At 26.8% G+C, this 20,537-nt stretch overlaps 1 protein-coding gene across 1 annotated transcript; it reads left to right on the top strand.

The window, feature by feature from the left end:
- Positions 1 to 4,909: 4,909 nt before the first annotated feature.
- On the top strand, positions 4,910 to 11,624 carry LOC112593615. Its single transcript, XM_025338099.1, has 2 exons — positions 4,910 to 5,119; positions 10,897 to 11,624. The coding sequence occupies exons 1-2, from the start codon at positions 5,069 to 5,071 to the stop codon at positions 11,284 to 11,286; spliced, it is 441 nt and encodes a 146-aa protein (XP_025193884.1). The 5' UTR covers positions 4,910 to 5,068; the 3' UTR covers positions 11,287 to 11,624.
- Positions 11,625 to 20,537: the final 8,913 nt, after the last annotated feature.

Here is a 20,537-nt window from a genome sequence, read left to right as displayed (position 1 = left end):
TAAATGTATAGTAAAATTAATAATGTGTGTAAAAGTTTTAAGTTCCCACAAATAATGTTTTTGAATTATAATTTATAACTTATAATTAATACCGTTATTTATCGTTAAGATTTACGATTTTGTCCAAATTTAAACTTCAATCCTTAAAAAATAATATATTATAATCGCGATTTTATATTTTTAGATTTTTAGATTTTTATTTTCAATATGAATAACTTAGGTTATCATATCAATTTATACCTATTAATTATAAAAATTGATTTTATAAATTTTTTTGTCAAAATTTGAACTTAAAATGCATATAAAAAATGGTGCCAAGTTTTTTTGATATTTTTATATAGACATCAGAAATATTTGCGTAGGATCTTATATAATATGATCAAAAACTTTAATCTAGAGGATATTTTTTTATCGAAATTTATAAAAAAAAAAAAAAAAAAAAAATTTTCAAATTTGAAATGTCTTATAATATAATTCAAAAAAAAAAAAAATAGTTAAAATATTTTGAAAATTATACTATGTGTAAAAAACATAGGCATTTAGTGGGATTTCTTATATTTATGGTTATATATTTTTGATTTATGACAAATAAACAAAATCTATTTTGTCAAGTTCAATAGGTTTGTGAAAAAATTCCCATTTTTCTTTAATTGAAAAAAAAAATGAGACATTTAATTTTAGTTTATTGCTATAAAACCATACAATTATCATAAACCACGTTAATTTCTTTTTCCAAATGTCGACTAATAATATTTATGTCTAATAAGCAATATGTATAAAAATTAATTCTTTGTAAAAAAAACTAAAAGTTAAACAAACAAATCATTATTAAGCAAGTTAAAATGGTATAAAAAAAAAAAATTAAGCAATACTGTTGGCCAATGACACGCTTAAATCATAATTCATAAGTATATACTTATAGTTATTACTTGTCGTTTAGTTATTACTTATTATTAGCTAATCTAACATAGATACTAATATTATTATATGCTATTATCTTGGATTTTACAATCAATCATTAAAAATATAATGAATTAATAGTGAAATAAAAAATAACTTCTTAAACGTGATTTGGTGATTCATAATATTTTAATGTAATTTTAATGAAACATTTAAAAATTAATACATTTTTCATGTGACATTTAATTAATAAAATAGTATATATTTTATGATGGTCCAAATATAATATTTTTTTTTAAAAGTCTAATCTTTCATGTTAAAAACACATTTATTGAATCAATTAATATCACAATCATATTTAATTTTTTACTTTCAAAATATTTTAATTTTCTTCTGATTTATACTGCAATTTGTGAGAAGAACATACAAACATAATATGTATTATCACACAATAGGTGTTTTACAATTTATTGTAATTTTTAACTACTCCGTGTCCACGTATAAATTTACATAATAACAATAATCACATAGAAATTATTAGATATTTGTCATGTTTGTATTTACATGCATAGTTATTTGAAATCAACAACAAATCACAATAATTACTTGTGTAATATGTATATATTATGATATAATATCATATACGTACTTCGAAAATTGTGTGGATTTCGAGCTTAATACACTTTCCGTACGTTTAAAACTTAGAAAGTTTAAACTCGGCTACATGGTTTATATGTAAATTACATATATACACACAGCGGGATCGGCAATATTACAGGATCGATTTTTGCGTCCTTTTGCTCTAAAATTTACTGTACACAATATCAAATAAAAATAAAGTGTTTCGACCCGACGTGCATTTGAAAAAACACGATCATCCTAACAGAAAAAAAGCTATTACTTTTGTAACATAATATGTATATATCGGTAACGTTACCATAAACTCGTGTTTTGACAAAAAATCGATTATATTGTGCAGCGCGCGTCCACAGAGACTATATTATTGCGGGACACTATAAAATGATATGGCTTATTGTATGACTAGGTTGGACGAACAAACGTTGACAAACCGTGAAAATAATCGTCAAACGATCGCTGAGAGACCCGTTTATTCTATGCCCAACGTAATATATGAAAGGCTCTCACTTTCCTAAATGTTAAATGACTTAAACATATTTCCGTTTGCCACTGACCGGATATTCAACGTCGATCAGTAATAGAAAACAATAAGAAATATTTACATAAATAGAAATGCCGCTTTTACTTCACGTACCGAGTAAATTCCAGTTTTTTGGACGTTACCATTATTTTTTATTTTTAGATTAAGTGAACAAAAAAATAAAAGTAGGTAATAGGTAATATCTATTTAACTTTTGACAGTCATATTTTAAAAATATTATTTAGGAAAAATTCGTTGACACGATGACTGATAGTTTTTTTTTTTTTTCATTGCGATGAAATGCCCTATATATAATGTTAATATAAGTACAATATTACAATATCATATTAGTTATTTTCATTACAAAAACACTTATAGTCTAGAAAAAAATTATTTTTTTTTATATTTTGGGAAAATTTAAGATATAGAAACTTCATTCCACCATTATATTGGATAGGAATAATTAATTATACTAAGATACTGGCCTAATTTATACATTTTTCTACTAGTATTTGAAATATCCAATTACTTAATATTATGAAATAAAAGTTGTAGGTTGTAATTTAAAAATCAAAAGTGGATAATCATGATTTCAACGACAGAGGTAGTAGAGGGGAGAAATAGAGCAATATTAAATATCAAAAGTGTACGCTACTTAAAATATTTAAAATAATAAATTATTTTGGAATTAACTAAACCTATAATCAAATATTATTATAATCAGTATACTTTTTAAAATAATAAGTGTTTTCTATTAAGAGAATCATTCTGTATAGACGTATAATTCAGAAAACTATTATCTAACGTCACATACTGCAAAGGATTAAAAAGCATTGCATATAATAGACAAGTTTACGTATTAATGGATTATATTTCACGTGTTTTGAATATAAAGAGGTTATTAGTATATTATTATGTATAATGAAATATATGTATTGGACACCTATACATTGTTTTTGTGTAAAACTAAAAGTAATTAAAAATTAAAAATACTATATAATTTATAATATTATCATATTATATAGTAACTTTTGTAAATTAATAGGCCAAAAATAAATTCATTTTTTTGTTTACTTACCATGATATAACGTTTGACTTAACATAGTTACTATTACGATATGGTCTGACACTCTGACAGCGCACACAAACGATAATTATGTGATGATCACTAGTATGACGGTCCATTCCTTTAGCTGCACTTGACAATTTCACATATTGATGTACGAATTAACTATAGGTACTCTATATAGTACTATATGCAATATAGTAAACATTTAATAGTTTGAATTCTTTGTAGAGCAGGATCATGCATTATAAATTTATACATATTTTTCTTTACTGATTTTATGTTAACAATAAGTATAGGGATACAATAATTTATAAGTATACAATGAAAAAATGTTTTAAAATAAAATACATGCGATTATTGTGTCGGAAAAAATTTTACGATCATACTATCGAGTATCGACTTAAAATTAATTAATTAAATCAAAATTGTTATGATTATCGGTTTTTTTACAACAATATTTTAAACATATATTATCTACCTCTGAAATAGTGTGTAAAATCGAATCGGATAATATTGAATGCATCACACGTGCATTATGCATTTGGGAATATTGAAGTTATTATATCTTTATACGAACATTCGTGGTCTAACTAATAAATCCATCTATATGTAGTTTTCCTTTTAAAACAATAATATGGTACTTACAAAATATATATTTAAAAGCTTGACGATCGATAACATCGAGAACATAGTTTCATATACTTACACTAAAAGAATTCACGATGAGACTTACTTATTTTTTGGTTGTCAACTCATACACGGGTCTACGATAAATCTTTTTTTTCGAACGATACATTAACATTATACACGCATGCCTTTGCCTCTCCTTCCTTCACTCATACATATGCACACATACACAAAGGTCAGCTTTCATTTGGGCGAATAACCCAAAATAACATATTGTTTGGAAGAATTTATACACATCATTTCAGTGAATATAAGTTTTCCTTCCTATTTTTAGAGACTTAAGAGTTTAAGACTCTCAGTTAACTCTAACTGGTATATTTAAAAACTTAAAAATGTATTATTTTGTCATACAATTTATTATATTCTATTAACTAACTTAATTACATTTTTTTATTAGTATGGTATCTCATACCCATTTATTGTTTAATATTATAATCTATTATTGTTAGTTTTTCGTTTTGATATTCTTCCCATAATTTTAATGTAGGTATATTTGTAAATTGGTCTTGACACTTTAAAATAGTTATCACCAATCAGCTGAAACGATATATTAATAATATTTAGTTATAATAAATACATAAATTAAAGTTATTGTATAGGTAGGTATGTTACTTCCCTATTATTCAATAATTTATAAATTCGTCTAAACGATTGGTTAATTTTACGCTCAAATGAAATATGCTCTACCCAGGTAAATTTTGGGCTATTCGCCTAAATGAATGACGCCCCACACAAACACAGAAAACCAATAGTTATAGATTACGCCTATAAGCGCATTCGACTGTGACTTCGATGGCGAATGAGGATACCAAAAATATTACTAAACAGTATAATATAATACGAACGCGCATACCTATATGTACGCGAAGCACAAAAAATAAAACAACAATAATTGCATAACTTTAGATAATATTATACATGGTTGGTCTTCGTGCATGTGTGTTATATAGTCGTGTCGCAACTTCGTCGCCGTGAGAGTGTAATATATTAATATTATTATTATTATCGTCATTATTATAGTTTTATCTCACTTACTCTCTCTCTCTCTCTGATCGACCACTATCGATGCCGTCGCCACAACTTGACCCACTGGCTCACATTCGCGCGGCCATCCATGTTATTACGAATGAGCGCCCTCTTCTCGATCACTATCTCGTACACAATATTTTAGATCGTCGTAGTATTATTTTCTTGTGTGTTCGTATCAGTGTAACACGTGCGGGCAGTCGACTTAAGACCCGCATATTATCATCATGCATGCCGCCGCTGCGTCTCCGATGGACCCAACCAAGCTTCTGCTGACGGTGAGTGTGATACACGGTTATTTAGAGAGCTATTTTTTTCCACTTTTAATTCGCCCATAACCGTTTATAACTTATAAGAAACTAATTTTTTCGTATCTTTTCTCAAAAACGCGATCAATGCCACACATTTTACGGGTGTAAATAATGCACGACGCATGCACTTTTTACAAACTTATATGAATTTTTTATTCTTTTTACACCGACTATTTTACGCGTCTTATGCACTTATGACTTTAAACAGATACATTCGAACACTTGTGCAAGTCGTTTACACGTTCTGTTGAAAAGAACGATCACACATTGCTATTAGATTGAATTATTATAAAATTGGACATTTGCGCATAGGACTATCACTGTAAATCATTACCATAAATTCTTCGTTAATATTGAAAAATGTAAATTATTTATAAAATTATAACTAAATTTAAGGGTATAATTATAAAATGCATAAGACAAATGTAATTTATAATTCATATTTCAAAAAATTACATTTTAAATCGTACTCATCTTAGAAGTAAAATATGTTATTTCAATAATTGCCAACAATCACTTCCATAGTATATCAGTCTATTCAATCTAACGATTCTGAAAAACACTGAATGTTTAAATGTCTAAGATACTTCAGAAAATTAAATTGTTTTAAGAATTGAATATCGTACAATAGGTACCTATGATTAAGTGCTCACTACCCACACACCTACAAATCAAATATTCTTAACATCTAAACCATAATGTCGATCAAAATGTTGTCGTAAAATAGAAAGTATTAAGTAACTCTTAATTATTTATAAAATATTATTATGACACAGTTTACATTAACGAGTTCGTATTTAATCTTTTAAATTTTAGTAGGTATTTATGAGAACTATTTCATTCATTTTCGCTGGAATTAGTATAATAATATAACAACCGTTTTAAATATCTTAATATTTTTTTAGGTAAAATCGATATTAATTATTATTAAGTATAATATGTCATAATTTATTATTCTATTTAATATGTTTAATGTCAAATAATGATTGACTTCAATTAATGCATGAGTCTGTTGTGAATAATGCTTTAGAATTTAACATAACTAATTTTATAATTTCGAAAAATTGAGAAAAAAATATTAATACTACATTATATAATATAAATGTTTTAATTATAAACAGTATGTTAAATATTTAGCACTAAATGATATAATAATTTAATGCTTATAAAAGAATTTACCAATGTACGTATATAATACAAAAATGTTGAAGGTCGGTATTTCAACTGTGATTCCCATGAATTGAATGTAAATTATAATTAAACATAGTTCATTAGTAATATATTAATACAAAATACACATAAAATACAGGATGATTCATCGTATTTGTAACTACCAATAACGTTTTTAAAATAATGTTCTTGAAATCTGGTTTAATGTAATTCTTACATTACTGAATTATATTTTTAGAGGTCATTCTATGTATAAATATTTTAAAAATCAAATTAGGTATTCACAAATTTCCGTTAAAAATTAAAATAAAATTATTCAAGATTTAAAATATAGGCTACAAAAGGAGGCAAGTATGCACATTAATATATAATTCATAAATCTATACTATAATTAACAATATATTTATAAAATTATAATTTAATTTCTTTTAAATTTTGATGCAGATTAGTAATTAATAAATGTATCTTATTTTTAGTTACTTGTCTTAAAATAAATTACCGATTTCCTATTAAACATGTAACTTCTAAAAAGTAGTTTTAAACGTATACTCGTATTGATAGGAAATAAATAAATTAAACGATTTTAGTTTTGTCACCATCTGGTAATTTACTGCCCCCTTTTATTGCTGTTGGCATGATATAACTTAACAATTGTTTTTATATACTCAATCGCAAAAAATATCTGAAAAATAACATGTTATACATAGATTACGGCTTAAAAGAAAATGATAGATTTTATTTTCGCGTACAAGTTTTTCGAAAACATCCATGAACTCCAAAATAATTCAATTACAACCTGAAACAACCGGTTTTTTTTTTATCAACGATATTGATATTACGCCATAACAGGTTCAAAAAAAAAAAAAAAACTAACTACTGCTTACACTTTTTGTTTTTTAGTATAATTTTCAAAAAATCTTAGGTCAATGTTCTCCCATTTGCATGCACGTCTCTACCCACCAATTTAAATAAACACACGTGTGTATAATTTTCATTGTAAGAATTCAATATTTCTTAACGCAATGGAATAGGAAATCTGATGACATGAAGATAACACCGACTCTAATGTAATATTCGGTGACCAGTTTAAAAATTAATGAATGCATATTGCGTATGTGAATAAAAAACTCCCGATTTTAATAAAAGAAATCAAGAAACCACAATAAATGTAGTATGATATACCAATAATATTAAGACCACCGTTATGATTTTTAAGCATAATATAATATCTGAAAATATATAAATAAAAGCGACCAAAATTAATATACCAACCTATACGTTTTTGATAAAATAATAATAGCGTGTACACACGTAAGTTATAAAAATTAAAATTAAAAATAAAAACTATAAATTATAGTTTTTTACTTACTATTACATTATGGTATTTGGAATGTTTATATAAAAATAATTCTACTATTATTATTTTAATTATTTTAATATACTCATTACTCACACATATGATAGTATAGATACATATTATATAAAAAATATTTGATACTCAAGTACATTCTGTTATTTACTTCATATAAACATAGAAAAATCTATTTTAATGTTATGTAGACTGTAAATTCTTTAAAAAAGATGTGATTGTTTCATAATATTACACGATTTTTGTGATGTGTTGATTTGATTTAAAATACGTCAATTATTATTGAGGGTTTACAAATCGCATAAATTGGATGAAATTAAATGAATATTTCAAAACTAAGTTAATTTTTTGTGTAAATTTTTTTTTAAATTATTACTTAAAACCATTCCATAAACAGTGTATATCATTGGTTAATTTTTGAATATTGTCATGAATACAATTATGCTATATTGTTACCTATATAGTACCTACATACTAATATACTGGACGATTCACCTAACACAATTATTCTCAATTATTCTGCTTCCTTTATTTATTTTTGTTTAAATTATTCATCTATTTAAATTTTAAATAGCAATCTTTGACATTTTTAAGTTGGTAGTCAAGACCCTATTATTTACAAATACTCAGATTTTATTTTGTACCATTATATCTACTCGTTCAAGTTTTAATTTAATTGCAATAATATTTTAAAAAATAAAAAAAAATTTCCGACTAAACAGTTTACTGAAAAATGGATGATTTTCATTTGATAAAAAGAATTCAATATAATCGCAGGATTCAATATACTCCTTAAATGGTATAAAACTCTATACCCAAGTGTTTAAAAATATGTATGGTAAGTTAGTTTACTCAAAATTTTTAAGATCAAAAAAAAAAAAATTAATTTATTGTAAAATTGATATATTAGCTTTATTAAACGACAAAAAATTGATAAGCATTAAGCATGCATGTTGATCAATCCTATAAATATAGATTACATATATTGTCCATTTAGACAATAATTTATTAATTCATAATTTGGTGTACGCTGTAAAATGAGGTGGTTTGTTGCAATGTGGATTAATGTATTTCTATTGATTAGTTATTATTGACATTATACGTTAAGAGTTCAACAGAACGAACTGATAAATGTTATTAACTTACTATGTAATAACAAACAACTATTGTTCAAACCAATATATATTTACATGTATTGATAAATTAAAAAAAAAAAAACTTAAAATATTGAACAGGACAAAAGTATTACTTATTACATATATTTAGTTAGTTAATAGTATTTTATGAAAAATAAACAGTTACTTGTGCTATATGTAGAATTTATACATAAATCGTATTTGGTAAATGTACAAACTCTGCAGCCGTTAATTCTACAGTTGATTAATATATGTACGCACGTGAACAACCGGAAATGATAATAATTATGTGGTGTGTGAAGTGACGTTTAATTATCGTAGGAAATATCTTTTGAAAACTGTTGAATAGGATGATAATATTGAACTGATTTTGAGCACGAGACTAAAAGGACAGTATAATATGCAATGTAATATTGTCAACAGGACGTATGTCATCATATATGTGATGGTTTATCTAATGGTTATTTATCGATAATATGAAATTTCGAAAAGACGATAAAAAACGAATTTCTTTATTTTTAAGTTTTAACTGGTAATTTTTTTTTTAGAAAAATTAACTGGATTTTTTTAAACGGTAACAACTATAATTATTTATGAATTCCGGTAAGTGTTTTTTTAGGAAATTTTAATGGTTAAATAATCAATTTTAGTTTATTTGTTTATTAACTTCGGTTCTCTAAAGTTTAGTGAATTCATTAATAGTTGTAATTAAAAGAATTGGAGTATATTTTAATTGCTAGAGCGAAACAAATTTTCTTAACTTTTTTTTGTTTTTACATAACTTTATATATTATATTAAAAAAACACGTATTTTTCGTTTTTCAAAATTCCATATATCTATTAATCTACAGCCATTAAAAACCTATGCGTCATAACTCTGTATACTGTTTTAATCTCTATGCGCACTGCTCAGATACAGTTAGAGCTTTACTTTATTATATTTTGGACAGATTGTACACAATTAAACATAATCACGTTTAATGTATACAAATAAATTATTTTTACAAAACTTCTATTTACTAAAATACTCATTATCTTGAAAATTATTAACGTTTTTGTAAACAAGATAGATATATTATTAAATAATAAATGTTTACTAATAGCTATAAATCGTATAAATTACGAATTGAATTGTTCGTGGTTTGCGGATAATTGTTGATAGTGTTTCATGATGGTATAGATTTTTTTCATAATTTTCAAGTAAAAAAAGGAAAAAATAAGGTATAATTGGATAATTGTAAAATTAAAAAAGACCTTCCCATTTTTTGAGATTTTTCGAGACAGGCGAAACGCAACTATTAAAAGAAAATGTGATTCCCATTCTGCGTACACCCCAATTACCTCAAGTCTTGGCCGTGACATGTGGTTATCGTATGCCTGATCACAAAAGCTAGTAAGTTCGCGCTCAAAAAAAAAAAAAACATTTAAATACGTATGCAACCGCGTTTTTAAAAACGATCTAATAAACTCTGAAGATATCCGAAATAAAACTTCAGTCATTTAAAAACAGATTTCTATGTTACTTTAATGCGTGATTTTTAGAGGCATATTATTTTCACACTTTTTAGTCCGTTTTCCCCGTTTTGTCGCATACGTATTCCGACTACTCCTTCGACGCATCACATCGAAAAGCATTAGTGTCGTTGAAAAACCTCTATTTTTATTGATTTTCGCGTTTTTGTCTTTTACGGATATGACAATACGTACATATACGCATGAAACACATGAATAAACAATGTTACATAATTATGTACATTTTTTTTACGAGTACAAAGCCAAATCAAGTGTTTCTTTTTAACGCGACGCGTACAATAACGAATGTGCATGCCTTTTTTAATTCGGGCCTCTCGTCCAACTGAACAACGACCCCGTTTCCCGGTTAACCGACCGAAATCATTGCTGGCAAGTCGTCCCGCGGCGCGACCTGCACTGCTGCAGTTTACCATTTCCGCATGGCCGTTGCACGCGCATGTGGTGCACCCGTCACCCTGTCGCTATTACCGTTGTTTTAATTGTTGATTGTATCGATGCGTTGTCACCATCGCTGATGTCGTTGTGTTGAACCGCAGGCGTTTGCCGCCGCAGTGATGCTGCAGGCGGTCCACGGAGGGATCATCGGGCTCATCCAGAACAACGTGCTGGGCGCGGCCGACTTCCACAGGCAACAGTCGTGGCCGTTCGACCCGAACGTGAGCGGCCGCCGGGCGCACGAGTTCATCGCGCTGCACGGCGACAAGTCTGAGAGGCTGATCGAGCGAATCGGCCTGGGCGTGGACGGCAGACAGGAGGAGCGCCGCGAACAGCAGGCGATCAGGGACATCCTGTACGAACAGCAGCAGCAGCGGAACAGCGCGCCCGCGTCCGGTTACTTGCAGTACGGCGGGTCGCAGCGACCGTCGTCCCGTCAGCCGGTGCAGCCGCTGCAGGCGTATCCGACCGGATACGCGCGACGGCGGTGAGCGCGGTGGCGCACCGACGAGGTGTTTTCCCCGTGATGTCCGTCGACGGCGCGTCATCGATCTTCCGGTAATAATTTCATGTTATTGCGTCGGCGAACGTCGGCTGTGCAGCTGCATTTTGCATCGGCCATTTCGGCGGGGCCCGTACGGCGCAATCCGCGTTCGCGCGTACGTTTAATAATACGATATGTACATATATATATACACCTGCGAATGTTCGTGATGCACATAAACGCATTCATAGTATAATGTGAATTGAATGCGGTAGTAATAATATGTATAGTCCGTATAAATATAAATAGAAAACACTTTATAAAAAATGTATACTTGCTTATAAATATAAATCGTTTTAATTATTAGAATTATTGTGTATATTAAATATATTGTTATTATTACTGTACTTAGTGTGTACCTACTTACCTATACCTATATCGCATGCCGACGATTAAAATAAAATATAAATAAATATAATAGTGTATATACTGTATGCGTAGATAGAACATACTAACACTCCTCGATAATCATCTCTTATAGCTTCATGCAACGTTGCAATGTATGTATGATTGTATAGTATAAATTATGATGCGATATTATAATCGAGACTTTTTCCGTTCAACTTAGAAAATGTTCAAAAACATAATAATTTTATTAGTGTTAATTTTTAAATTTTGATTTGGAGATACATTTTAAATTGAATTTAAAATATATTCAAATACTTAGAAGTGTACTTTTTCAGTTTAAAATCAAAAATTTACTTCGCCTTTATTCCTGTATTTTCTATGGAATAATTTCATTTTTATCAATATGTGGATCAGCTTAATAGGTACAGTCACAAAAATCATGAACTATAGAATCAGTTATCATAATTTTTGGTAATCATGCGTTACATCATTGAAAGATTCAAAGACGTCGATTCTGAATATATTTTGTTATCTGTTGTCTGTTTCACAATAATATTATTTAATCAGTAGATTTAATATATTCGAAATCTCTGGAACCCAATAATATAGAGGTTTCCAAACTATGAGTCGCGATCATATTTTTAGTGAGTCACGGGTCGCGTTGTATTTTTAAATAATACATTTTTTTAGACATAATATGATCATTAAAATCGAAAAAGTAAAAAAAAAAAAAAGGTCATCAGATGGTCGGCCAAAATTTAAATAATTTTCAAAATAGATCGTGTCATAAAAAGATTGGGAACCTCTGCATTAGTAAATAAAAAAGGTTATGAAATAAAAATATTATCTACGGATTAGTACAAACCTATATGACCGCATATGTATGTATATGGTTTATCATATCATGGTTATAATTTGTGTTATACAGGTAAGTAAAAACAATTCTAGTTTTAAATTTAAAATGTTTAAATACCTCTAAAAATTATTTTATGAATAAATATAATACTTATTACAAGGACTCGTGACTTTAAGCACTTAAGATCATAAAAATATGCGCATATTAAAATATCAAAATATGTCTTTATTTTTAATTTAAAAAATGACTATTGTACAAATGAAATTCAAAAAAATGAAATGTGAAATGTGGAGTCTTACTCTATTGATTATATTGATTATTACTTTATCGGCATAATTTCAGATGAAATCAAAAGATAAAATTAATTTGCATAGGTCGCGAGCCCTGCTTATTACTATATAAATAATTAGTTGATCGATAATAATATTATGTATGTAATCAAATATTTTTGTAAATATTGTATGTATTTGGTCGATTATTAAATATTATATTTTTATTACAATTGTATATTTTATATTAATTTTTGTCAGTTAGCATTTATGCAGTTAAGTTGTTTAATAAGTATGCTTGTATTTTTTTTTGCATACACCTTATAAAAATAAAAAATATAATTAATTAAAAAAAAAAAAAAATGTATATTATTATAATTAATTACACACTACACTTGTAGATATTAAAATTATATATTTTACTCACTTGTTTTTATTCATTTTTTTTCCTTTAATAAATTAGTCATTAATTTAACAAAGTATACTTATAATTTTCATAGAATAAAAACATAAAAATACACCACATTGTCATACAATTTTACAAGTAAAACTTTTCATATAGATAAGTCAAATGTATCAAACATTACAGATAAAATTCATATTATTATTTTATATGTTATCGTTTAGTTAATTTATTAATATTTGTTATATTTATTCTTTTCAAAAGGTATAAACTATGAAGAATTTTTATTTTATTATCGATGAATCATTACAACTATTTTCCTAAAATTTCTAAAAACATTAATTTTTTTTTTTTACACATTAATTAATGATTTATTAAAAAAAATTTTTTTATAACGAATTATTTTTTTATTGAACTCATTATTTTAAAGTGTATTAACATTTTTGAAAACAATTTTTCATAATTTCTACTCAAAAATAAACAATGTATACATTTTTATTGTTATATTTTTTTATTTTTATTTTTACATTTTTGAATGACAACATATATTTTTAATTTCAATTTCTGAAGCAGAATATTTTTTGGAGTTTTTCGATTTTTATCTATTAAAATATTTTGAAAAGTATTATGCTTGATAATATAAAAGTAAAACATTTAAATAATAATAAAAAAAAAAATTGATGTTAACGATTGTAATCAATATTAACTTACTTATTATTGATTAATTTAAAATTATTTTCTTTTTATAATTTGTAATACGCATGACTATAAGTACGATAGTAGGTAGTCACGAGAAAAAGATAGTAGTTGAGGATAATAAGATATAAATCGTGAGTAAGACACTTATTATTAGCAAAATTTCAGTAATCGTGAAGAAGATACTATCCAGTAACCCAGATGGCATTTGAGAAATGATAGGTAATATTTTTGAAATATTTAAAATAAATTATTATTTTGGTATTTGTAAAAAATTTTGGAATGTTTAGAAATATTATTATCATTTCCAAATGTTTTCTAAACTCTGGATAATTGTAAAAAAGTCATAGGCAAAATAGTAGTTGAGAACATAACAATATTAGTGAACGTAACATTGCTATATTAATCGCGCTGCACACAAATTGCGTCCCAAAATCCTTTTTCCACGTGAATTGTGTCCCAATGTAAAAACATTATTTTCCTTCCCATTTTATACAAACTTAGGATTTTCGATAGCAAATTATGACTATAAGTAGGTTAAAATATTGATTTTTATCGTTTTTATGTAATTATAAGTAAGTAAAATGAAAATGTGTAAGTTTAAATTATAGGAATGTAATATAATAATTAAAATAAACAATAATAACAATTTATAAATATTGAATTTAAAAGTTTAAAAACTGGTTAAAGGATATCTTTTACGACAAAAAAATGTGTATCCATCAATATTAAATAATGTTTTATTTTTTTCCCTTTAAATCACTGAAGTCGTTTTATAGTGTTTTTTAGAGTTTAAGTGTTATTCAACAAAGATTACACGAACATTACCTAAAAGATTACACCAAAAATACAACCTAAACTAAACTAAAATTATTATCTGCTATAAGTGCGTTCGTATAGTCGTTTAAATAAAACCGGACGCAAATCATGTAGTAGTTTAAATATGGCCGGGCGCAAATCATGTAGTCATTTAGATTCAGACGGACACAATTTTGTGTACCCGCTTATTAATATTTTTATTTCGGGACAAAATTATTGTGTAGCCATTAATTTTGATCATATAAAACAATAGTTATGGCTAGGATAGAATAGTAATTGTGAGCAAAGATACAATTAGATACATGTTAATTTCGTTTGAAATTCAATTAAAATAGATACATTAAAATATGTAAAAAAATATTCTATTTTGAAATATCAAGTAAAAAAAAATGTATGTTGAATTACTGTCATTCAGTATAAGTAAAACATTTAAAAATTCACGGTAAAAAATTGAAGAATATTATAATTTTGTGTGACTTTGGCAAGAAATTATGAAAAAATATTTTTTAAAATATGTAAATAAATTTTGAAATAATGAGTATTGTTGGATTAAACAATCGCCCAGTTTATATAATAAATATATAGTAATCATCAGTTATCTACTGATATTATTATCAATATTTTTCAATTTGTAATTGTTATTACATCTAACAGTTTTTATTTTAATCAAAGAAAAATATGATTTATCTTCAATAGAAACATATAAAAATATAAGTTTATGTATAGAAGAGTTTGATTAATTTTTAAAATTTTTATACTTATAACTTTAGTCCAATATACTTAACCAAAAATTGAAGTTTTATCTGTACAATACAAGACGATCCTTTTAAATTCAAACACTAATTTTTGGAAATGTATTACATTTTTGGAAATATTTTTAATATATTATTTATTCGGTTTCAATAACCCATTACAAATCACGATTTAAAAAAAAAAAAATAATTTATAATTGTACCTTTACTCATAATGAATAATGACTATTCTATCCTAGTTATAACTACTGTAAGACAGGATCACGATTAAAGTAGCAATGTTACGTTCACTAATAGTCCTTTGCTTATAGCTACTGTTTTTCCTATAATTATATAAAAAAAATCTTAAATCAATCAATGACAAGCAAATTAATATTTATTATAGTCGTTAACATTAAATTTCAGAAACTAAATATATTATAAACACTTTTATTTTGGACATAAGTACTGTAGAAATCGTAAATCATTTTTTGTCTACCAAAAATTATTACGCACGTTTTTCGTGTGAAAATGTACAGTTATTTTGCATCTGTATCTGAAATGCGTATAGAGATAAATAGTAATAAACCTTCAGTTATTGAATAGAGATTTTAATGTAATTACCCTTTTTAATTTTATCCTAACCAATAAAGCGATTAAATCTTCAAGTATGCACATTTATTTTTACATTTTTAAATCTCCCTTTTATTTTTTCCAGTTCAAGCACTTATATTTATTAGTTTACATTTATATTATATTAAACTTTTTTTGTTGTAAAAAATAGTGTTTGAAGTTATTAAATAATGTAATATTCATCATATGTACAGCAGTACTAATGAGGGCTTATTTTATCATCAGCTAAAGATACCTGCATTGAATGGCTACCATAATATACGCGCCTTAACCTTTACTTTTAAGCGTCACTTGATAGTATAGTTAATAGAAAATCACTATGCGATTGACCACCGGCGTCTCTTGCTACAAATGTGCAGTAAACAGTTTCAAGCTTAATAGCTTTTCTGTTAGGCCAAATTATGCTGTTGATATAACGCCCTAATTATTATAGCTATTATTGCTGCCCATTATTGTGTAAATATTATGAAAAATAAAAAAAATATACATAATATAGTCAATTATAGCAGTATAGCAGTAGGTATGATGTCCAGTATATTATTAGGGACCCCTGGGAGGTATACAAAATAAATTATAATAACCTAAACGTGCAGTATTATATATATATATATATTTATATTTTATGATGTTATTTACCAACTATTATAAATATATGCCTAAAAAAGTAAAAAAAAATATTAAAAAAAAAAATAATTCATCATATTCGTTTGTGTAATTTGGTTTTAATTTTGTCAGAATAGCATTTATTTGCGACACTACCTATATATTATATCTTATGTTAGCCTGTCCGCTATAAAATTTGAACACGCGTACCTAAATATAAATGTTTAACTGCCATTGTTTACACATGTCGTCGGACTGTTTGTAATTAAAAAAAACTTAACTATATTGTGTCAATTAGCATAATATGTCATATTATACATATGTATGGATTATAGGTAATTCTTCCTTGTGTGGTGTACCTACTCCAGAACAATGAATTTAAACTAAACGTGGCAGCATGAATGAAACAAAAAAAGTTCACGATAAAATGTCAATTTTAATGTAATATAGTCACTATATTGGCAGGTTATATTGTGATGATGATGTTTATGTATAACCTCAAAATATAAAAGTCGATAAGTGTCATTGTACTCGCTTAGCGTTTTAAATTATTCATACTATCTATGCAAAAAAAAAAAAAAAATACAACGACCTTTAAATCATTATATAATCGAATTACAATATTTCTTTTTTCTTCACACATACTATATATTTACATATAAACCTATTATATCTATTTAGTATATTTTTGCAGATGTGTTGAATTTATTTTATACTACAATAATGGATTACAGTATAATGTATATAGTCATATTAGAGTATATCATTTGTACTTACATAATAAATATTAAACAGTTGTATATAATGTTATAATATACGTTTTAAATGGGAATATTTGCAGGTGGCGCATTAATCTTTTACCTTTATATATATGTACCTAAATATTATACATGCACATCACCTGCGATCGTCATATTTTATTCTAGACACATACGCGCGCGTACATAATATTATGGTACTAACATTTTAAGGATTAATAAAATTGTGCATTTCAAAACACAAAAAAAATTATGATAGAAATATCTCAAAATATAGTATAATTTAAAATATACGTTAAAAAAATAGCATTAATTATTGATTGCTAACACACGCATATATATATATATATATATATATATATTGTATACAGTATACACAGTATTTAGTGTGCAATACAATCTATAGTATAATAATATTTAATATACAATCACCTATATCAGCTTGTATAACTATCTAAGCTACGCTTATGTTAATTTATAAAATTATTCGAATACACAACATTTTATGATAATATTATACAAAAAGGTTATTATACTTTTTATGCACTTAAAGTCTTAAAATACAGAACTTATAATCATGTACGCTGAATGTATCATAATGTTTTTTTCTTCATACACACGAGGTACACCTAAACCTACGTGATAATAACATTAAGAATTTTTTTCCTTCTATACTAATGTTTCTTAACATAAAAACGTACATAATGTTGTACGAATATTTTTATTTTAAAATGAATTTTGGTTAGGCATTGATAAAAAAATAAAAATACGACGCGACGGCAATAATATTCAAAAGCCGAGTTCCCGAAAATTTTAACGAGAAAAACAAGTTGTTAGTAAAGTTGAACGCAATGTGTTCAACCGTGTACGTGTTTTGTATAATCGATGTGTAATAAATAATAATATACATTAATTCTAGTTCTACACCGCCCTTTATATGCGCCTCATTCACGCCCGCAGTGGCGGCGACCTACTAATACGATTTTGATAAAAATGCAATACTATTATTTAATATTATTTAAGTGTGCATACCCACTATCTACGTTAAAAAAATCACGTATCCGCCATGTGACTATGTGAGTCGTCGTTCCATAGAAGCTGTATAAAAAATAAAAATACATATAATAAACGAGTATAATATTATTATTAAAGGTACACTGCTGCTAACACTATTATGTCGCTGATACGGTTACAAGATGGTAAAAAAAAAAATTACCTTTCGAGACGTCAGGCAGGCATCGTGCAGTTTTGTGTAACGCGATAAAAGACGTACAACACACAAAGTTATAATAATATTATGTTCGATAATAAAATGTGACGTGCAGATGACGTGTGTCGAAAACTGTGAAAAACGTATATTATTATACGTATATGATATACCTATTACAAGTATCTACAAAGTACACACTCACAGGGACTTACGAGGGAAACGGCGCCGGCCTCGCGCGAGTACAATGTACACTAGAGTTAGTATGTACGGCGTGGGAGGAGTGGATGAAACCATTTTCAGATAGTTATCGCGGTTTATCATAATAATATATAATATTGTTGCCATGTCGTTCTGGCTTGCGTCAAACCCCATTATAAATCATTCACCAACGCGATTAATGATATCATTATTTACTTAAACTCGTCGCCTGCTGTACACGACGTGTGTCGTCTGTGGGCCATCGCAATAATAATGTACAGTGAAACCTGTCTAATACGGACCTTTGTTAAGACGAAATCCTATTCTGTGCGGAAATTTATTATGGTCCCGGCAGATTTCTATAATTTAACATAGGATTAAATCCTTGATAAAACGGAACCTGTCTAATGTAAAACGGAAAACTTTTTTTGGTCCCGTAAATCGTATATACCTACCTTAAACAAACGGAAAAACATATCGTAAAATGAACAAAAATATTTTTGATAACCACATTTATTTTTTTATTAAGCAATTATTAAGTTCAGCAATATTAATACGTATTGATAGATAACTACATTTTATCTTGAATCTATATATATATATATCATCAATGTTCATTATTGTCACATAGTAAAGTCGTAGTTTTTCTGTCTTTTGTCTCGTCTTACTTGTTCTCACAATATCTTCAAAGATTTGTTTAAATTTAAATGAAAAGATGAAAGTTCTAAAAGAAAGTTGTTAATTGTTAAAGAAAAAACTAGACAAAACTTTATACGAATTTCGGAATTTTTAATTGTATTATTTACTTTATTTTATTATATTATTATTTGATTAATATCTACTTACATTTTGTTTTTCAAATTATTTTGGAATTTAAATTTATCATTATTTTAAAACATCTAATTATATCTAATTCATAATACATATTATGTAATTATTTACTAAACATAAAAATGTATTTTAACCTATGATATTTATTAATTTTCAACATTTTAATTTTTATTATTAGCTAGAAAATGTTATAACCTTAAATTTTAATCATTCAGAATATTGTAACTTTATAGCACGGAATTTTCCTTTTTATTCAGTTACATGGAAATCTGCTTAAAATGGAAATTTTTATCGGTCCAGTGCAATTTCACACAGGACAAGCTTACTGTATATCTAAATATATAATTATAATAGTAATCATCATCAGGGTCCGATATTTATGTATTGAATTACTCGACTTACTATGTGTATTAAGTATATAATTAGCTTCGTTTCGTTTGCAAATGTATTTGATATATTATGTTGTTAGTAGTTGGTTGTTTTTACTAATAAAATGAAGAGTCGCATTAATATAAGTATAATATAATACACTGGCGTAGCCAGGATTTTTTTTCGGGGCTTGATCAATTTTTACACATCGGTGGCTCGCCTAAAAAAAAAAGTTATTAGATAAAAAAAGCTTAGCCCAATAATATCATTTTATTTCGGAGGGGGGATGCAGTCCCCTCAGCCCCCCTGATTACACCATTGATATAATATATATGAGTAACCCACTTGTATACTATTTATTATACTGGGAATTATCCATTTGCGTCAAAAAATATCAATTTATTTTGAATATAGTACCTACTTCTGTGCCAAAATAATTAAAAGGTCCGTTTTTCCCGACCACCCGTTAGCGCA

This window comes from Melanaphis sacchari, unplaced genomic scaffold, assembly GCF_002803265.2.
Source record: "Melanaphis sacchari strain LSU unplaced genomic scaffold, SCAv2.0 Contig20_pilon_pilon, whole genome shotgun sequence".
NCBI lineage: Eukaryota > Metazoa > Arthropoda > Insecta > Hemiptera > Aphididae > Melanaphis > Melanaphis sacchari.
The sequence above is the reverse complement of the archived record's forward strand: the minus strand, read 5'-3'. Positions and strand labels throughout refer to the sequence as shown.